Source organism: Mastomys coucha, unplaced genomic scaffold (assembly GCF_008632895.1).
Source record: "Mastomys coucha isolate ucsf_1 unplaced genomic scaffold, UCSF_Mcou_1 pScaffold6, whole genome shotgun sequence".
NCBI lineage: Eukaryota > Metazoa > Chordata > Mammalia > Rodentia > Muridae > Mastomys > Mastomys coucha.
Window position 1 is genome coordinate 95,707,625 of NW_022196912.1, and position 22,069 is coordinate 95,729,693.

At 47.8% G+C, this 22,069-nt stretch overlaps 1 protein-coding gene across 1 annotated transcript in view; it reads left to right on the top strand.

Moving 5' to 3' along the window:
- Positions 1 to 22,069, top strand: part of Plekhd1 (pleckstrin homology and coiled-coil domain containing D1) — a 30,606-nt gene continuing 8,537 nt past the window's right edge. The window contains exons 1-6 of the mRNA XM_031355910.1: positions 1 to 204; positions 10,497 to 10,590; positions 10,953 to 11,042; positions 11,321 to 11,397; positions 12,146 to 12,237; positions 13,336 to 13,388. Coding sequence (XP_031211770.1) covers positions 56 to 204; positions 10,497 to 10,590; positions 10,953 to 11,042; positions 11,321 to 11,397; positions 12,146 to 12,237; positions 13,336 to 13,388 — 555 coding nt within the window. The 5' untranslated portion in view covers positions 1 to 55. The remainder of the gene's footprint in view (positions 205 to 10,496; positions 10,591 to 10,952; positions 11,043 to 11,320; positions 11,398 to 12,145; positions 12,238 to 13,335; positions 13,389 to 22,069) is intronic.

A 22,069-nucleotide genomic window follows, 5' to 3' on the forward strand; every position in this document is an offset into this window, starting at 1 on the left:
CCTTCCAGTCCCACGAAGGGAGTGGGCCCGGCCAGGGCAGAGTCTTCGAGACACGATGTTCACATCTAAGTCCAATTCCGTGTCGCCATCGCCGTCCCTGGAGCAGGCCGACGCGGACGCACTGGACATCAGCACCAAAGTGCAGCTCTACGGGGTTCTGTGGAAGCGGCCGTTTGGGAGATCGTCCGCCAAGTGGTCCCGGCGGTGAGTTGTATCCCCCGCGTCCTGGGAGACCTCCCCTCCGTACCTCCGGAGGGAGCCCCGAGCCTCAGGACCCCTCCCACTCATCTAGTCACCGCCCTGCCTCAGCCTTCCGCTGTGACCTTGACTTGCCCAGCTAGTTTCTCTCTATGCTGTCCCCCACCTGGAAGATGCGACTTTAATTGGTTGCTAGAGCTAGAATGGATCACTAGCCAGTAGATGCCGGGAATTCTCTGTGGAATGAATTAAGTCCCGAGTCCCAAGTGGTGAGGCTGCCTGTGAGCTAGAGATTGAGGTTAAGTTGGGCCAGTCTGCAGAAGGAGAAATCCCATCCCAACCAGATATTCTCCAGAGACCTCCACAACCAATTCCATCCCTTGGTCGAGGCTTTAAGTGGGCTGGGAAATGGGCGCCTCTCTCCTTTATCGGTTCACGCATCCTGAACCTTACATGGCATTTGAGCAAGCCAGACCACTGCTGTTCTAAAGTACTCAGGAAAGAGGAGAACCATAAACCTTCTCTAAGGAGTTGTGTTGGAAACTGTGCCCTGACGTCACTGAAGTTGGAGTGTGGGAGAGGATATATTGGTCCTGTCCAAAGGACTGGTGTTTGGGGAAAGACAGAGCAACCCTGGCCCTATTATCAGCACCAGGGTTCTCTGCCCCAACTCCAAATGAAAGCCCAGCTGCCAACAGGGCTTTCTATGGCCATGACAAGGGTTGGAAGAAGGGGCACTCCCGGACCTGGGCTTGCAGGAGCCTCACAAAGTGGCAATAGGCCATTTTCTGCACAGCTTTCATGTTCAAGTCAACAGAGATTTCCTGCGGTGTCTTGAAAACTCAGACTTTGTCCTGGTCCCTCCCTGGAGGGTTTGGACATTCTTGGAAGCATGGCTCCTTCTCCCTCCCACACCTGAGTCTGAGGGCCTCCGATGTGTTCAGGACTGCAGATCACGTGCATGTGGTAGTGGTTAGTTCTGATCAATTTTGATGAATAATTTAATATTCCTGTAAGACCTCAGGACGAATGGAAGTGTGGATGGGATTTCATGTTTTACAGAGCTGGTTTCATACACTTTTATTACTTCTGCCTGATTTCTCTTGGGGACTTAATGGGATAGATACAGGCCCCCTTGAGAGCCTCCCAAGTTGAGTTTTTCCTCTGATGTCTTAAGTGAAGGCTCTGAGCAGTGTGAAGGTTGTTTGAGAGGCTCACAGGGCTGAACTGTCGAGACTGAAGCCACTGAGGGCCAGGAGCATCCTGTCTCTGCCACAGCACTTGTGTGCGTGTGTGTTTGTATGTGTGGTATATGCAGAGGTGGGAGACTGGAGAAGGGGGGGCCATAGTAGACTCCCAGCAGAATATCCTGAGCATTACTGCAGGCAGCTGTCTCTCTCCATTGGGTCTGACTCTATCCCAGGTACTCCTGAGTCCTCATTTAAGACTATCCTGCCAGGCATCTTCACCAGATTGCATCCGGTGTGTGGTAGGTGCCTTGGACCCCTCAGGCTGAGTCTCCTTTTCCACTGTAGGTATGGGGGGGGTTGGACACAGGGATCTGGCTCCTGATTATACAGTTAATTTGGGGCTAATAGCCCAGGGCACTTGGATTTGGGGCCCTAAGTCTCTAACAGTAAGCAGTTCCCACAGCTGCCCAAAACAAACCAGTCAGTCTAAGTCAAAACAGTAAATGCGGGGCCAAAGTTAGCTCCATGTCCTTGGAGAGAGACTGTCACCTCTGTCTCAAGAGCTCCCTGTTCAGACTCTCTCTCCTCTGGGTCTCAGAAAACACCCTACCTGCCAGCTCTAGGCCTTTGTTCATGGCTCCTCCTCTGGGAGAACACCTCCCCATCCTCCACCCCCAACACGAGGTTTTCCCTTGAGTCAGCAATAGCCAGTCAGAAAGTCAGGGTGCAGGGGAGCAGAGTGATGCTCAGCCAGCCTCCTCTTCCTGCCCAGTAGGGCCACGTCGGGGCTCCACTTTCCCATTTGTGAAGTGCAGTCTCTGGGACCTCAGATAATTAGTGACCACAGGAAGGCTTGGGACAGGGCAACCAATACCCTCCACTGCAGAGGCTTGCCATTAGAGAAATCGATGTCCTAGTGGGCAGCGGAAGGGAAGAGGCCTGGAAAGGCTCCATGCTGCATAAATCACCACTGAGCAGGATGGAACTGGCTGCTGCTGGCTGGCCTCTTTAAAACTCTCCTCCTCCAGTCTGTCTTAACAGGAGCCCCCAGGACCCCACCACCTCTATGCTCACCTTCCCTAACAGCAGTAGGAAGATGCTCTCATTGTTAGCTTCCTTTCCCGTGGGCAAAGGGAGAGAGGGGACTCAAAAGTGGTCATTAAGAATGAAAAGAGAATCTTGAGAGAGCTCTAGAGGGTAAATTGACCTTTTCTTCTCTTGAGGTAGCATACATACAGATACAAAGACCTGAGTCCTCAGAACAGGATGAGGGCATTGGAGATGGTCTTGGCTTCAGCCAGGGTCAGCAAGAGGTCTGTGGGATGACCTTCTGAGACTCAGCTCACTATCCTTGCTGGGAATCCATACCCAACACACCGATCCGTCCGGGTAGGTCCCCGATGCCCTCTTGAGAGTGAGGTGACTTTGGCTCCAAGATCAAATCCCACAGAAGTCTAAATCCTGCATCTCATCCTCACTAATCCCCAGGAGGTATCCTGCTGTTGGGTGTTGGATAATTTAGGTGGAAGTTGGCCCATTCTTCAGTCTCCCTGCCCCCAGCCCAGCCTTCTCTACTGCCACATACCTTCAATCTCTTATACATGGTCTTTGTGGGCAGAGCAAGCTACACATAAGGGAAAGGTGACAACATGGAGGCTGAGGGGCATCATGGGAGGGCGAGCTCCTTCAGATGGACTCTCTGCTCTGTTTCAGAAGCCTGTTTTATTTGACACTTTTTTTTCTCAGTTTTTGTGTGTCAAAAACTTTTTTTCTCAGATTTTAGATTTTTTTTTAAATTTACATCTATGCTTATTTCTATGGATACCATGTGTCTTAGTTAGGGTTTTACTGCTATAAACAGACACCATGATCAAGGCAACTCTTTTTTTTTTTTTAAAGATTTATTTATTTATTATTATATGTAAATACATTGTAGCTGTCTTCAGATGCACCAGAAGAGGGCGTCAGATCTCATGACAGGTGGTTGTGAGCCACCATGTGGTTGTTGGGATTTGAACTCAGGACCTTCAGAAGAGCAGTCAGTGCTCTTAACCGCTGAGCCATCTCTCCAGCCCCAAGGCAACTCTTATAAAGGACAACATTGAATTGGGGCTGGCTTACAGCTTCAGAGGTTCAGTCCATTATCATCAAGGTGGGAGCATGGGAGCATCCAGGCAGGCCTGGTACAGGAGGATCTGAGAGTTCTACATCTTCATCTGAAGGCTGCTAGCAGAATACTGGCTTCCAAGCAACTAGGACAAGGGTACCTACTCCAAGAAGGCTACACCTCCTAATAGTGCCACTTACTGGTCCAAGCATGTACAAACCATCACATTTCACTCCCTGGCCATCAAACACATGAGTCTATGGGGGCCATACCTAGCTATAGCATAATAAAAAAGTACATTTAGTCCAACTTCCAATGTCCCCATAGTCTATAACAGTCTCCACAAAGTTCAAAGTCCAAAGTTCAAAGTCTCTTCTGAGATTCATCCAATCACTTATCTGTAATCCCCAAAGCAAGACAGGAAGCCAACTGGGCAAACTCCAAACTCTGCATCTCCATGTCTGGTGTCAAAGCGGTCTTCAGCTCTCCAACTCCTTTTTCATCTTTGTTGACTGCAACAAACCTCTTCCCCCTGGGCTGGTTCCACTCCCTGTTAGCAGCTTTCCTCAGCAGATAGCACATGGCTCTGGCATTTCAAAAATCTTGGGGTCTCCAAGGCAACTTCAGTGTTACAGCTTCTTGTTTCAACATCTGGGATCCACACATGATCTTCTGGGCTCCTCTAAAGGGCTGGCGTCACTTCTCCAGCTCTGCCCTCTGTAGCAGTCTAAGCTCAGGTTGATCCACTCCACTGCTACTGCAATTCAATACTGGCAGATACAATACTGACATCTCTAATACGCTGGGGTCTTCCCCTGCAACTAAGCTTCACCAATAGCCTCTCATAGGCTCTCTTCATGGTGCCAAGACTCAAATCCTTTACATGATCCTTCAGTCGTAGGTCATCAACTATACCTGAGGCTGCACCTTCACCAATGGCCTTCCATGGCCTCTCACAGGGCCAAGCCTCAGCTACAGTTCATGACCCCTTCAGGCCTTCAAAACCAGTGCCACCTGGGTGACTCTTACACATTACCAAGTACAGCTGCTGCAAGAGGTACAACTGTGGCTATTTCTGGAACACAGCTTCTTTGTGCTCTCAAAACAAAAACAAAAACTTCCCAGAAGATTTCACCTCAGTGATGCTAGTCTCTTAATCACCACTAATTTCTTAGCCCCAGCTAACCAGCTCCAGGATATCCCCAACTTCCAATTTCTCCCCTACCCTCCCCGCACCATCTACACTCACAAACATGGAAGATCTCAGAAGACTGGGCCTGCTGGTGGTGGTGGTGTTAGCTCTGTTGTTTTTCTTGAGATTTTACTTAATTTTATTTTATGTATATTGGTGTTCTGCCCATGTATCATGTACACGCAGTGCTCACAGTGGGAACTGGATCTCCTAAACCTGGAATTTCAGATGGTTATGAGCTGTAATGTAGGTGCTGGGAACTGAACCTGGTCCTCTGGCTGAGTCCTTATTATACTCAGAGCACAAAGTGCAGGGAAGCCACACTATGTTAGATGACGCCTGTATCCATCTTGTCACTCAAGCTAAAACCCTGGTGTCATGAGACCTAGGCCGTCCTGCCCTGGTCTAACTATTCAGCATGCTCAGTTGATATTTACCTTCTGATAACGCTGGCTTACCCTTTGCCCTACTGAGATCTCATCAAAGCCACCAGTCCAATTCTAAGACCTCCCAGTACTTATTTGATGTCTCTGCAAAGTGTGAGGGAGGCATGGGGTGGGCCGCCTGCTCTCAGCTCCTGCTCACAAACCTGTGCTCTCTCCTGCCCTTCCCTCATTCTCTGGCCACCCCTTTAGCACATAACTTATCTGTAGATAACAACAGGAATATTTTAATAACCTTGAGCACACTGTTCTCTACATTTGTCCTTCTCTGTCTAGAAAACATCTCTTCTACCGCCTCCCAATTTCTTAAGGCATTTCTTTTTTTTTTTTTTTTTTTTTTGGTTTTTTTCAAGACAGGGTTTCTCTGTATAGCCCTGGCTGTCCTGGAACTCACTCTGTAGACCAGGCTAGCCTTAAACTCAGAAATCTGCCTGCCTCTGCCTCCCAAGTGCTGGGATTAAAGGCATGCGCCACCGCCTGGCGCATTTCTTATTTTTTAAAAACCCTGGGGCTGGAGAGATGGCTCAGTGGTTAAGAGCACTGACTGTTCTTCCAGCGGTCCTGAGTTCAAATCCCAGTAACCACATGGTGGCTCACAAACATCCATAATGAGATCTGATCCCCTCTTTTGGGGTGTCTGAAGACAACTACAGTGTACTTATATATAATAAATAAATAAATCTTTAAAAAAAAAAACTCAAAAAACCCCATTCACTTGGGACCTCCTCTCAGACCTTGGTCAGACTCTAAGCCATTTGTCTCCTTTCAGGCCATACTTCTGTTGTTCACACAAACGTCCCTTGTTACTATGTGCCCTGGTTCTTTGTAGTGGCTGTGCATCCTCCAGGCACTTTGTGGCATTGTGACGTACCCCACTGGGTTATAATGTCACAGTAAGGTATCCCGGTGCTTCACAGTGTCCTCCTGGTGCTTTCTGAGTTGCTGCATACCCTCATAGCTGACAGTGTCACCCTATAGCCTAATACTGTGCATTTCTAGCTTCCCCATGTACCACCCACTGTGTGATCTGGGGCATGTTGTTAATTTGTCTGCACCCCAGCTTCTTCATCTACCTCGGTTAAGCTGCAAAGGTATTACTACACAAACTGCTGCAACTCAAACAGGGCCTGGTGCAAAGGAGCAGCTTGATTTTTAAAAATTATTTCTTTCCACGTGCTCTCCCCTCCGATCATCTCTTAAGTCCCTTGAGGGCAGGGGCTCATCAAGCTGGCAGTGCCCAGCACAGTACCTGCCTAGGCCAAGTAACTGCCTCCTTAGCAGCCCTCTTACCCATTCTACAGCCGTTCCACAGTGACCAGCTCAAGGGAGACAGACAGCTGGGAATAGTGGTGAGCATGCTAGCAACACAGTGTACGGGCAGCTGACAACCTGGGCCTTGCCAGCAGAGCTCTGGCCTTACCACTTACTAATTGTTTAATCTCAGTATGGTTCAGTTTCTTACCACTGTGCTAGGAAAAAGAAAAAAAAAATAAGACAAACAAAAAACCCATCCATCACTTAGGGTTATTTAAATAAGAAAATATCAATAAAGTATAGCTGGGTAATGGTGGCTCATGTGTTTAATCCCAGCACTCAGGAGGCAGATCTTTGTGAGTTCGACACCAGCCTGATCTACAAAATAAGTTCCAGGACAGCCAGGGCTATGCAGAGAAACGCTGTCTTAAAAGAAACAAAACAAAACAAAAAAACCCTGATAGATACATAGATAGATACATAGATAGATAGATAGATAGATAGATAGATAGATAGATAGATAGATGATAGATAGATAGATAGATAGATAGATAGATAGATAGATAGACAGACAGACAGACAGACAGACGGACAGATAGAATAAAGTATGTGCAGCAAAGGTCGTACCTTGCTGGCTTCTAAATGTTCTTTCATTTGGAGGTAGAAATACCAGAGCAGGGGCTGAGGATATTGTTCACTTGATAGACTGCTTGTCTAGCATGCAGTTCTTTTCTTTTTGGTTTTTTGGTTTTTGTTTTGTTTTGTTTTTTGTTTTTTGATTTTTTCAAGACAGGGTTTCTCTGTGTAGCCCTGGCTGTCCTGGAACTCCCTCTGTAGACCAGGCTGGCCTCAAACTCAGAAATCCGCCTGCCTCTGCCTCCTAAGTGCTGGGATTAAAGGTGTGTGCCACCACTGCACTCCATAAACCAAGCATGGTAACTCATGCCTGTAATCAACCACAGCACTCAGGGGGTAGAGGCAGGAAGATCAGAGGTTCAAGTCAACCTCAGCTATATAGGGAGTTTGAAGTCAGCCTAGGCCACCTGAAGCACTATCTTAAAATAGATAAATTGATTTTGTTTTGTTTTGTTTTGTTTTTTGGTTGGTCAAGACAGGGTTTCTCTGTGTAGCCCTGGCTGTCCTGGAACTCACTCTGTAGACCAGGTTGGCCTCAAACTCAGAAATCTGCCTGCCTCTGCCTCCCAAGTGCTGGGATTATAGGCATGTGCCATCACTGCCCGGCGTTTAAAAATAGATAAATTAATACTAATAGTAGTAGTGGTGGTAGAGAGAAGGGGCAGCCAGGGCTGAATGAAACCTTTAGCATGCACATACTCCAGGCTTCCCATAACCCAGGGCAGCTAAAAGCAAAAGCTGATAGTAAATAAAACTTCTCCTGCATCAGAGGAAGACAGGGCTGTATAGGGATTAGGAAAGCAGGCAGCCAGCTGGGCAGCAGCCATGCTCTCAGCAGCTGCTGTGTGAGCACACCTGGGGAGAGGGCAGGATGACTGCATGGATGCTGAACTTAAGGATAGGGAATGATAGTGATCAGAATAGTAAGGATCCTTTCCTGAGCTTTCACTATGAGCTGAGTCTTCGCGCTGCGATCAGATTCCTTGGATGCGGAGGATATAGAGGCATGTGCTACTAGTGAGTTAGGAGTCTCATGGCTGGACTAGCTTTGAACTCACTACATAGCTGAGGATGACGGTCTTAGGGTCTTACTGCTGTGAACAGACACCATGACCACAGCAAGTCTTATAAAGGACAACATTTAATTGTGCGCTGGCTTACAGGTTCAGAGGTTCAGTCCATTATCATCAAGGTGGGAGGAGCATGGCAGCATTCAGGCAGGCATGGTGCAGGCAGAGTTGAGAGTCCTACATCTTCATCTGAAGGCTGCTAGTGGAAGACTCACTTCTAGGAAGCTAGGGTGAGGATCTCAAGCCCACGCTCACAATGAAACACTTACTCCAACAAGGCCACACCTCCTAATCATGCACTCCTTGGGCCAAGTATATATACAAACCATCACAATGACTTTGAATTTGTTTCTGCTTCCTGGATACTTGGAGTTATGGGTATGTGCTACAATGCTTACTTTATGTCCTACTACAGATTACTCTGTGCATGCTAGGCAAGCATTCTACCAATAACGACACTCCCCCAACCCCAGCCCGGGTTCCTCAGTTATAAAGCCACAGCTCCATTAGATCATGGTCCCGCCTAATTATTAGCTCCCTGAACCATAGTTACCCTCTAAAAAATCCAGTGTCCAGATATTCAGGGGTTCACAAGGCATGATTGTGGGGGTGGGGAGGCAGCTCTATTCTGCTTGCCTGCATTTCCTGCTGAGGGACCCTTACCAGACCATAGGACATCCCACCCCACCCTGGGTCCTTCACACACAGGCTAGATTATCACTACAGTCTCATTCAGTCCCCAGGGCCAGCCCCTAGTGTTAGTGCCATCACTTCTGTGCTTCAGAGACTAAGGCTCAGGGAGCTGAGTGTCCTTACCTAAATTCCCCGTCCCCAAGCTGGAAAATGGGAGGTCTGAGCTCTTACCTATGCTGTGATGTTCTTTTGGAACTGTCAGGAGACATCTATCTGCATTTCTCCAGGGACTGATGTGGCACAGCCCCTCCCTTCAGGAGCCCCGTGATCCTCTCTGGATAAAGAAGTACACATTGTGGCAATGGGTATTGAGTGTTAAGTGCAGAAACCCAAACACAGTGTCCATGAGGGCTGCATTTGTTCTGTGGCTAGCAGGAGCTTGGCACAAATACAGAAAATGAGTTGAAGGCGGGCATGGTGGTACAGCTGTGTAGTCTCTGCTGCTCAGGAAATTGAGATGAGGGAGACTATTTAAGTTTATGCGTTCAAGACCAGCCAGGGCAACATTGCAAGACCTCCACACCTATCTCAAAAGAGAGTTAGGGGAGGGGAAGACAAAATCACAGAACTCATACCAAACTGCAAAGCTGAGCTTCAGGTCCCTCTGGAGAGGAAGCAGAGGCTGCAGCCATCCAGGCTTCCCCTCCTCTGCCCCAGAGCAACTATAGTGGCAGGGAAGGTCATGCGGCTGGGGGTCCTGCAGGAATCCTGTGAGTTCTTGATGCTACTTACATGTTTTCCAAGCTCCCCACAAGAAGATCCAGTGAATGGTTTAAAAATAGGCTCTTGGGGTGGTTCTATGGTATTTGATTTTCACGATGCAAATGTACCTGCCATGGCCTATATCAAGTTGCCTGTGTTATTTCACAGAATGGTAAGCAGGCTAGAAAGTCCCACTGTTGGCTATTGTGAATCTATCCTAGAAGGTTCCAACATGTTGCTGCTCTGAACTTTCCCTTGTATGCACACACACACACAAACACACACACACACATACACACTCATACACTCAACAACTCAGGATCCTTCCAGCTCCTTTTCAGGTCACATAGCAGCAGTGCCCCTGGAGGAGAGAGAACTCTAGTGTCTTTGAGCCTCCAGAAGTTTGAGACCTAATTGATGCTCCCTCAGGAGCACACTTGGTTTCTTAAAGCTTCTGCTGTTAATTTTCTAAGAGTTCTCAAGGACCTGTTGGCATTGAGGGTTTGCCTCCCCAGTAACCAGAAAGTACCATGGCCACATTGATCCCAGTTAGACTTGAGTCCCAGAAAGGATGTGAGTACTCTGAGATAGATACCACCTTGGGGTACCAGGACTGCAGAACTTAGCAGTTGACAGCATCCCATCTGATTACACCAGAATACCTATCTAGAATCACTCTGTCAGATCCTCCATCTAGACCTGGTGAAGTTCCCACATGGACCGGAGCTAATAGTTCAGAGGATCAAGGGATGGGAGGAGAAGGACAACAGGTTTCTGCTGTGCTGAACAGGGCAGTCTGGGAAGCCAGTCATGGGCTTCCTCCTTCACTGCCTGTACAGGAGGCCACCTGGGACCTCTGTGCGATGGACTCCTACGTGAGTCCAGGACCTCCAAGGGTGAAGGCAGGGATGAGACCAGCACAGAGCCACAGCAGCCTGTCACTTTACGTGGACCAGTGTGGGGCTTGCTGTTGACCCACGGTTCTTTCCATCTTCTTATGCCTTCTCATAGGTTTTTCATCATCAAAGAAAGCTTTCTGCTCTACTACTCTGAGAGTGAGAGAAAGAGCTTTGAAACCAATAAATACTTCAATATTCATCCTAAGGTGAGGAGGTGCCTTTCCGCGCTGAGGGGGGCCCACTGTGGACATTTGAGGATGGTAGAGAGCTCTCTGTCCTCTTGATTTAGTTTAAATTCTGAGCAGATCCTCTGGGGGTGGGGGCTCCAGACACCCCCCTCTAGCCTCTGGGCTGGATCCTTCCCTCCACACACGCTTCCTGAGTTGCAGAGTCTGTCTCAGCTCTTTTTCTTTCTGGAAGCCAATCCTAGCTTTAATGGTGTAATTCTAAGATGTGGTCCAGCCTGAGCCCCTTGGCAAAGCCCTGGGCTTTCTCCAGGAGGTTTCTGGGACTCTTAGTGATGTGAGCTGGGTAGGGTGGGAACTGCCTACTGTGCTTTGTTCTTTAGGGTGTCATCCCACTGGGTGGCTGCCTGGTGGAGGCCAGAGAAGAGCCCAGTATGCCCTATGCCATGAAGATCTCACACCAGGACTTCCATGTGAGTGGGGACCCTCCCATAGCCTAGATTCCCCAGAACAAGGCAGCTTCATTCTGGTCCCCTGGGAGCAGCCCTCTGCAATCTAGCCTGAGAGGGTTGTCAGGGCCCCTCTCTCTCTCTTCTCTCTCTGTCTCTTTCTGTCTCTCTCTCTCTGTCTGTCTCTGTCTGTCTCTCTCTGTCTCTGTCTCTCTCTGTGTCTGTCTCTGTCGGTCTCTGTCTCTGTCTCTGTCTCTCTTTCACTATGGGATATCTCTCACTCTGGCTCCTTTTCCTGGCAGGGGAATGTCCTATTGGCTGCTGAGTCTGAGTTTGAGCAGACACAATGGCTGGAGATGTTGCAGGAGTCTGGGAAGGTGTAAGTGTCTGCCGAGAGGGCATCTAAGGGGCTGAATGAGTCGGGGTGGGCTAGGCTGGCCCTGCCCACCTGCCCCTCTGCTGGGCCTCGAGACTGGGCTGTAGGAGCTGCCTAGGGTGTGTGGGAGGAAACAACTCAGGCTATAGAACATCTGTGAGGGTCCCCTAAGTGGTGAGTTTGGGAAGGTGTCCTCAATGACAGGTGGCAGCTGTGGACACCATTTACTTCCAACTCTTGGGAATTGTTCCCCAGATTTAGCATCCATCTTCCCTTCCCTTCCCAGACCTGTACCGAACCCTGGCAAGGTCCAGAGATGGTGTTTACAAATCACAGTGCAGGTCCCAGAAACCACCTGACCAACACAGCCTATGCCCATTCAAGCCAGTCCATACTTCTAACCTAACCAGAGTACCCAGAGCAGCACAGAGCAGCCAGCCTAGCTCCAGGTGGCAGGCATGCATGCAGTGATGTAGAAGGCTCCTAGGGAAGCAGACCCATCCCTCCTCCGTGAGTGCTCTTGGCTCTGTCCCGGTGGCCCACTTTGCAACCTCAGCTTCCAGTTACTGTAACTGATCAATGCTGGTGGCGTGCCCAGATCCCTGGGTGCCAGACTGAGCTGAGATTCTGTAGAGCCAGGGGCGGGGCTAACATAGAAAATGAACACTCTCCTCCTCCCTGGGCCTTCCTTCTGGTTTAACTGTTTGTGTTTTTCCTCATTTCTTCTCTCCCATCTGCTTTTCCTCCCCAGGACCTGGAAAAATGCCCAGCTAGGGGAAGCCATGATCAAAAGCCTGGAGGCACAGGGGCTGCAGCTGGCTAAGGAAAAGCAGGAGTATTTAGGTTGGTGACTAGGATGAACTGGAGTTTCTTGATGGTGGCACTTGGGGCCTGATGACAGCCAGGGAGGGACCTGATGGGAGTGGTGTGGGACTTCTCTCTGGGATTTGGAAGGGAGCTTGGCCCCTAGAGAATTTAATGGTGTGATAAATGCCCCTTTGACCATGGAGCTAGAAGCAGGACACACTAGTGGCCAGAACCTGGCTTTAGCCCTGTCATCAATCTGTTCATTGTGTGGATGAGTTGGCCACTTGGTCTCTATAAGCCTCCATTTCCTTCTCCTTAAAGAAGAGAGCAACGCGACCTCAGGTATTAGAGGTGGAGTGGAAATCAGCTTAAAGAGAAAATGCCGCCAGGTGGTGGTGGCGCACGCCTTTAATCTCAGCACTTGGGAGCCAGAGGCAGGCGGATTTCTGAGTTCCAGGCCAGCCTGATCTACAGAGTGAGTTCCAGGACAGCCAGGGTTATACAGAGAAACCCTGTCTCGAAAAACAAAACAATACAAAACAAAACAAAGAGAAAATCCCTGGGTGTGTGCCTGTGTTAGGTCTTCAGTTGAAAGATCTAGAAATGGAAAAAATATTATCCTGCCTGAGCTGCAGGTCCTGCACCTACCTCTCCTCTCCTCACGAGACCCACTTTGAATGTAGCTACAAGGATCCAGGCCCGGTGCCCTTAATGGTCTGCTAAATGCTCTCTAGTTGGGAGAGAATGGGCTGATCCCCTTCCTGGAAGCCTGCTGAGACATCTGAGACCCTAGCTCCTCTCTGCCTGCTCTAGGCACCTCTCCCTTGGCAGGAAGATGGCCTCCCAGATTAATCAGGCACTAGCTCTGTAGTAGGAGACTAGAGGCATGGGCTGCACAGACCCATCTGAGCCTCTGTGTGCAAGTCCTCTGTGGATCCGTAGAAGCACAAAACAGGGAAGGTGGCTTGAAAGGCAGTTTGGGCCAGTGAGTCAGCTTCAGTTCAGGAAGGCAGAACCCAACCCCAGGCTAGGTGTGGCTCTTCCAAGGAGATGGCACAGGTGGCAGAGGACACCTACGACAGCTGCCCTCAAGCCTCTGAGCAGTTCTCAGTGTGTGTGTGCTTGCTTTGGCAGACAAGCTGATGGAGGAGACAGAAGAACTGTGCCTTCAGAGGGAGCAGAGAGAGGTAAGCCCCTGTGTGGCTGTGCAGAAAGATTCAGGCCTGCCCCCAGACACAGCGGGCATTAGGGGATCTGTGTGTATGCTGGGAGAAGGGGCACTGGGCATCCAGAAACTTTCCCAGGAGACTTCAGAAGGGATGGAGCAATGAGGCCACTGAGGTGACAGTGTCTGCACCTTGATGTAGCATCTTGGTGGGAAGCGTTTTTTTTTTCTCTCAGGAAACACATCTTAGAGACAAAGTCTTCTAAATATTTCATAAGCAGCTTGCTGAAATCCACAGGTTACAGTGGCCTCAGTTTATCCACAGGGGAGTAGGGGAGCATAGGGGGGTGGGAGGGGGACTTCTGGTCCATAAGGGTGATGGAGTTTGCTGACCTTAGAGATCTATCCCTTTTGGCATCAACAATACAAACCATGTGGAGGCTTAGCACAGGCTTAAACCAGCCTGAAGTCCAAGGGGACTCTTGTCTCCTTTGAGCCTTTGGAATCTGCTTCATTCCCATACCTGAAGGGCAGGGCAGGCTGTGAGCAGAGGAAGCCTGGAACGAGACTGCCTGTGCTTATATTTGACCTTAGCCCTTCTAAAGGTGTGATCCCCTGACAAGTTACTTAACCTCTTGGAATGTCAGTGTTCTCACCCTAAAAAGTGAGGAAAATAATAAGGCCCATCCCTTTAAGGGAAGTTATGGAGATTAAGCAGACATTATATCGAAAGCATTTGACACACTGTGTGTACACCATGTGCCCAGTGTGTGCTTAGGGGCTCGCTGCTTCTCTTAGCACTGTGCTCATGTGATGATTATTAATTATTGGCTATGCCTGCATGGATGAGGTCTGGCTTTGCAGAGTGGTGCTCAGAGGAGCCTGCAGATGGGACACAGACCCAAACCTTGTCCTCTAACCAAGTCACTTTCATTGTCCTCCCTCAGGACAGCCACAGGGCTGAGGCCATGGGCTATAGCTTAGTGCCCTACTGTAACTCAGTCCAGGAACTCAGCACCTGAACTGATGGGACTCTAAAACATGCCCCAAGGTCAAGAGCCACATGTCTCCTGTGGACCCCCAAGCCCTCCACTTCCTGGCACAGCACCCAGCTTAAGATGAGAGGCAGTAACTGTGGGAGAAATCGAGACTGCGCTGACTTGATTCTTGCAGTTTTGCACTAGGGTTTAATTTCAAACCACTAGGATAGTCTGCTTTTGTTTTGTTTTTCTTCCAAAGATCTCCCCTCCTGTGCCTGTTTACCTTCCAATTAGAAGGCAGCAGTTCTCGACCTGTGGCTATCAACTAGCCTGAAGTTCAGATGGTTACATTGTGATTCATAACAGTAGCAAAACTTCAGTTATGAAGTGGCAACAAAATACTTTTATGGCTGGAGGTTGCCACAGCATGAGGAACTGTATTAAAGGGTGGCAGCATTAGGAAGGTTGAGAATCACGGATCTAGAATCTTTTCGTTGATTACAAATAAAAGAAAATCGAGGTTGAAGATTTTAATTTGGAGGTGTGGGGTTGAAATTGGGGTTTAGGATCTTTAAAAAGTATTTTATGGGTATGAGTGTTTTGCCTGCCTGCATGCCTGTGTACCACATGTGTGCCTGGCACCCAGGAAGGGCTGATAAGGGGGTAGGACCCTAGACTGGCCTCATCATCATGCTGTGCCTCTTTCCCCCCAGAGTTGGCACTCTAAAGTATCCATGCCCCTTGTATCTAGATCCCATTAGAGTTTGGGTCTTTTCTCCACAGCATCTTGTGCATTTGGAGCAAGACTTTGGTATGCTGTCAGAAACCTTAAAGACAGATGATCCGGGAGGCCCAGCCCAGGTTGTAGTGGGAGACACAGCCCCCAACAGGGAAAGGAGATTTAGCCAACAGAGGTTGAATCTGGGGCAGCAATTGGCCCGAGGAAAATTTAGACACACTATCTAGGTCTTAGCTTGGAAATTAGGGCAGTGGAGACCCAGGGTACACAGGCCTCGCTTAATGCCACCTACTGAAGTGGGACGCTGGCAGCTATGGAGTCCAAATAAGGTGCAAGCCCAGCTGTTAACGTGGCGGAGGCTGCTTGGAGCATCAGCAGGAAGAGAACTGCTGCCTGTCAGTGATGTGTTTTGACCAGAAACAGTGCCCCAATCCTGCTCCTGGAATGACCACACTGAGTCACTCAAGTGTTTTTCTCCCTTAGTTTCCTCACCCACAGGGTGGGTATGCTTGTCTCCGATACCTTCCCCATCCTATTCTAGATCAGAGATTGACAGAGGGACTTGGGGCCACATAGAAAAAATACTATATACCAGATACAAGGTGATTCTTATAATGATGTGTGAGGTTTCTGGGGGATAGCCTTGATCCATAGGGAACCTCAGAATCTGCAACCAGGGTCCCTGGTGGAATCTCAGCTTCAACCCCGATGATGTTGATGTCATTAGATTGCTATGGACTTCAAATTCTTCATCTCTAATGCTCGATGAAACTAACAGTGGCTCTGCCTTCTTCCTGGTTGCGGAGGGGATGAATGGACTAGAATTCAGGGAAACGCACCATGTGATGGTGGACCCGTGGCATTTTCCATGTGTCAGAAAGAGTCTGGGATGCTGAACATGAGTCAAGAATGCAGAGAGAGCTGCCTAGGTGCATCTGCCAAGGCCTTCCGCCTTCCCTCTTAGTATAGCACATGCCATAGACTTTGACAAATGTAAAACACCACTAATTTTCCATTGTGATATCACAAAGAATAGTTTCACTGCCTTAAAAATCCTGTGTTTCATGTATCATCTCTGACCAACCAACTAACGTAACAACTACAACCACTGACCTTTTTACCATCTCCATTGTTTTGCATTTTTCAGAATGTCATGGAATTGAAATCATATACCGCATACACTTTTCAGATCAATATCTTACACTCTGTAAGGTACATTTAAACGTCCACTGTTCTGTTTGTTGTATGGCTTGAATACCAGTTTTTTTTTCATAGTTGAATAAACTCCTGGGTAGATACCTTGGTTTATCTATTTTCCCACTCAAGGGCCTCTGGGTTGTTCCAAGTTTTGGTAGTTATGAATGAAGTTACTATGCATATCCATAGATAATTTTTTTGGTGTGGATAGATACTGTCAGTTCACTAGAACAGATAACAAGGAATGTTATCATTTTTAGACTTGAAATCACTTCTTTGGCCCATGTTAGTCAGAAATGTATTTTCTTAAAAGATTTATGCATGTGAGTACACTGTAGCTGTCTTCAGACACACCAGAAGAGGGCATCAGATCCCATTACAAATGGTTGTGGCCACCGTGTGGTTGCTGGAAATTGAACTCAGGACCTCTGGAAGAATAGTCAATGCTCTTAACCACTGAGCTATCGCTCCAGCCCCATAAATGTATTTATTTATTTATTTATTTATTTATTTATTTATTTTTGTTGTTGTTGTTGTTGTTTTCTAGACAGGGTTTCTCTGTATAGCTCGGCTGTTCTGGAACTCACTCTGTAGACCAGGCTGGTCTCAAACTCAGAAATCTGCCTGCCTCTGCCTCCCAAGTGCTGGGCTTAAAGGCATGTGCCACCACTGCCCGGCATGTATTTTTTTAAATCTCTAATATCTGTGTAGATTTTCTTGCTATTTTTTTGTTATTAGTTTATGGCATAATTTCATTGCTAAAAGCAAACATTATATAGAAAGCATTGTATGATTTCTAATCTCTTTTTTTAAACTTTTATTGCATTATGATGAGAAAAATTTCTAGTCTTTTAAATCTATAAAGGTGTGTCTCCTCCTGCAGAGTCCAGCCTATATTGGTGAATGTTCTAGTAAAGCTTATGAATAACATGGAATAAGTCATCATTGGGTGGTATGGTTTATAGATCCTAGTCAGTTTGATCTACCATGACAAAATCAGGCCAAGTGCCTTCAACAAGAACAATTTACTTCTCAGTTCTGGAGAGTAGAAAATTCAAGATGAAGTTGTTATAAAGGTATGCTGTATTCTGAGGTCTCTTCCATTGGTGTATAGACAGCTGCCAGATCACAGTGTACCGTATGTCTCCACACATAGGAAGAGGTGATGGGCAAGCTCTCTGGTGGATTTGGAAGCTTCTCTTAGCAAAGACATTCTGTAACCTTTCGTAGCGTGGTTTTGTTGTTCTGCTTGGTTTTGTTTGTTTGTTCATTTTGCTTGCTTGTTTACTTTGTGGAATAGGGTGATGTGTAGTTTAAACCACCCTTGAACTCTTGATTTTCCTTGTCTCCTTGGGACTACAGGAGCACACCATCCCACTTGGCCATTGCCCAATTGTCTTGTGTTTTGAATCTTGCATTTGAAGTGTGTGTGTGTGTGTTTCTGTGTGTTTGTGTGTGTGTATTTGTGTATGTGTGTAATTTGCATCTCCCCACATTAATCATCTATTTTTACATATTTATTTTTACATTAAAGTCTTTAGCATATAACCCACAATTGAGTTTATTTTTTTTGTTTTTAATTCCTGGTCTGATAATTTTTAACAGGGCTACCATCTGACTCCAGTTCTGATAATCTCTTCAAAGTATATATTACACTTTGGTCTGAGACAGGGTCTGTCTATGTAGCCTTGGCTGGCCCAAAACTCACTGTGTAGGCAAGGCTGCTCTCAACTCACAGAGATCTACTTGCCTTTGTCTTCTGAGGGCTGAGATTAAAAGTGTGCACCATCACGTCTGGCCTGGAAGGTGCTTGTTTTTTTTTGTTTGTTTGTTTTGTTTTGTTTTTGTTTTTTTTTTGTTTGTTTGTTTTTGGTTTTTGGAGACAGGGTTTCTCTGTGTAGCCCTGGCTGTCCTGGAACTCACTCTGTAGACCAGGCTGGCCTCGAACTCAGAAATCCACCTGCCTCTGCCTCCCAAGTGCTGGGATTAAAGGCGTGCGCCACCACCGCCCGGCTGGAAGGTGCTTGTTAAGTACATACTACACTGCAAGCAGTCTGCTTGAATGAAGTCTACAAATAGTGCTGCCTTGTTTCAGGTAGAACTTGAACCTCCCTCTCTTCTCTCTGCTCTAGGTCTTACTGTCTAGGCTACAATCCCTAACTTTAGTTTGCTATTTATGTGCCAACGACTCCCAGGGTGATACCTCTAGTCCCTTCTTTCTGTTGCCTCCCCATCCTCTGATACTCAAAGACTGACTTCACATCCCCACCCAGACATCCAAAGATGCTAAGAGCACATCTTTTATGAGGTCAAGATGTCTTGCCTTTACCCGTTCTAGAAGGGCTGGTTGTCTTCTTGCATAGCCGTTTTGGGGGATATACCTACTATCCAAGGCTGTGTGGGTCAGGTACTTCGGGGGCTTGCTTTACCCTGTCCTTCCTCCTTTCTCTCTTTCTCACCCCACTCCCAAGTCCTATTGCTACCAGGCCTTACCTAACGTGCTGTGGCCTCCTGCCTGGGGTCCTTAAACTCTTTCTACCCCTCTGTTTTCTCCTCCACACTGTAGCCAACTCAGTGTTTAAAGGGAAAACACATCTTGTTGCCCACCATCAACCTTCTGCTGCTGCTGTAGTGAGGCTGCACAGCTACAATCCCAGAGCTCAGCAGTGTATTAGTCAGGGTTCTCTAGAGTCACAGAATTATGGTAGTCTCTATGTAGTAAAGGAATTTATCGATGACTTACAGTCTGTAGTCCAAATCCCAACAATCAACTCCCAACAATGGTCAGCAGCAGCTGTGAATGGAAGTCCAAGGATCCAGCGGTTGCTCAGCCTCACAAGGCAAGCAGGCGAAGCAGAGCGAGCCTTCCTTCTTCCAATGTCCCTATATAGGCCTCCAGCAAAAGGTGTGGCCCAGATTAAAGGCGTGTACCACCACACCTTTAATCCCAGATGATCTTGAACTCATAGATCTTCCTATCTTAATCCTCTGGGCTTCATAGCCACTATGCCTCAAGATCTCCATGCCAAGATTCAGGTCGGAAACTCGTATCTCTCAGCCTCCAGATTAGGGCCACAGGTGAGCCTTCTAATTCTGGGTTGTAGTTCATTTCAGATATAGTCAAGTTGACAACCAGGAATAGCCACTACAAGCAGGCAGAGGCTGGAAGACTGAATTTGAGGCTGGGCTGGGACAGGTGACATGGTCACTGTGAGACTCCAAACAGCCAACCAAAGGATACATGTTCTCTGCTTCAAGTTCAGGAAAGGGAAAACCCACAAGATCCTCACCTACAGCAGAGGCCCTAAGTGGGTGTGGCATCTTCTCTGTCGGCCTCTTTGCTTCTCTGATCCCAGCCTCTTGCCCATCATGGTTGCTCTTGTGTCTTAGATGAGCATGACTTGGTTCTTCCAGGCAACAGGTTTCTACAGGGGCTCTGTAGGTACTGTTCCTTCCATCTGGAATGTTCTTTCTTCCATTTATGTATGTATGTATGTATGTATGTATGTATTTATTTATTTATTTATTTTTGGTTGCTTGCTGGTTTTCAGTGCTTGGGACTTAACCTCGGGACCTTGTACTTACTAGGCAAGCCACTGAACCAAATCTCCGACCCATGTGTTTATCTTCCTTTGTCTCTCAGCTCAAGAACCAATTGATTGCCACTCTTCCCACCTCCGCAGAGTTCTCTACCTCCACCCAGGACAGCTTGACCCCCACCCAGGACAGCTTGACCCCCACCCAGGACAGCTTGACCCCCCACCCAGGACAGCTTGACCCCCACCCAGGACAGCTTGACCCCCACCCAGGACAGCTTGACCTGGAACTGGGTCCCTGTCCCTATCTTGTTCTGAACCGCTCTCTGATAGTACCTGATTAGTTTAGTATACTGGATTCCTACATTTGCTGTAAAAGCCTGGTCTGGGTTTTCTAGTAGCTACGCTAGACCATAGGCGCTCTGCTAGAGCAGCTTCAGATCCTCCATGCAGAGCCCAGCAGGTGCTTGGAATACACTATGCACTTGGTAAATAGATGTACCATGAATGAATGGGACTATAAAAAAAAAAAATCTCCCTGGGCCATTTCCTGGAATTGCACGGAGCCTGTAAATGACTTGCACGGAATCCTCCCTGTGTTAAGTCAGTCTTCCTCTTTCAGCACATTCCTTTTATGAGTATAATTAGTTTTAGTGAAATCGTGGCCTGTGGAGCATGGCAAACAAGTTGTGCTTCCCTTAGAGGAAAGGAAACTTTGAAAGAGACTCTCTTTTTCCTTAAATACCTGAAGGGAAAAGAAATTAGTCTTGTTTGATAGCCCAGGAAGAAGTTGGATTTGGTGAGGGAAGTTGGCAGGGAGGCAGATATGAGCTGAAATGGAACTGGTGGGCAACACGGTTTGCTTGCTTCTCCAAGAGCACGTAGAGTAGCCTGGAATGCCCGGGTGCTGGCTGGCCGCCCTTGGCCCTGCCGGTCTTCTGCTTGGCTCGGGACCGCCTGCTAGCTCTTATTCTGTGGTCTGGGATCCACAGGTCTCAGAGACTTAGACCCTGGAAGAACGAGTGATAGAGATCAGGAGTGAGGTAGATGCTCAAGAGAGGGGTCCCTCAGAGGTGACTTGAGGGACCAGGATAGGAGCAGAGACTTGTCGCATGAATGGTCGGGTCTGTATGAAGGGTTCCATAGAATTTTCCCGTCATTCGCCAGTGGCCCTGTGTCTGTGGCTTTCAGAGACTGAGACCCAGAGCTGGTGGTGGGGTGGGTGTGGAGGGGTGCTTTTTGTTGGTTGATCAAAGCTGAAACAGGTTTTCCGATTTTTCTACCCTGAGAGTCACTCAAGCTGAGCTTGTCCACCTGCTGGCAGAAAACCAATAGGGGATTTAAGACTGAATTTCCTTTAGAGTTGCTTTGGCCCTGGAGGGTTCGGGTTCATCACACCCACTCTCCTGACCCCTTGGAGGCAGCAGGACATGGCTTTCTTGGACATAGCTACTCATTGACACAAGTAGAAACATCACATATGTTTAAGACTACTGAGGGAGAAAATGTCACATGGCTGGGTTGTTTTTACTTGCCCTGCTATGTTCAAGGTTACTTTCCCTTTTGGGGTTTTGGAGGCACAGCCTAGCATCTGCTGGTGTCTGGAGGAGCGTGAGGAAAGGCCTGAGTTTTCAGACACTGACTGACAACGAAAGCTATTCCAGTATGGTTACTCCAGGGCAATGGACGTGAGCGGGAAGCGGCTGTAAGCCGAAGTCCTGGGGAGCTTTGCAGGGAGGTGAAGTGGGGCTGTGGGCTGGAGTCCTCTGTGGGGTCCTGGGGGATCATGGGACCTGTCAGAGCCTCCGGTCCTCATGGCCAGTAAGTTCTATGGGCCTCTCAACAGCTCTTACTGACAAACTGACAGCAGACAAACACCGCCAGAAGAGAGACTCTCAAGTTTGTTGACTCAGGAGCCAGAGAGGCTGTCAGCACCCTTCAACACCATGCATATGAAAGCAGAGCTTCATACTCTGGGATTTTGTTTTGTTTTGTTTTATTTTTTTAGGTCTGAAGTTGCTTTCAATTGTAAAAGGGGTATGTTCAAGAACACAAATTTAATATCACTTTTATAATATTTATAAAATATATATTATATTTATTTTATTTTGGCTTCTGCAGTAACCCAAAGCCCCTATATGCCCATGGCTTTTAACAGCACAAATGTTTGGATAACAAATGTTTCAATTCCTAGGAGTGGGAATTGAAGCCAGACTCTTCCCTCTATAATATATTCCTCTCTGTATCTCTT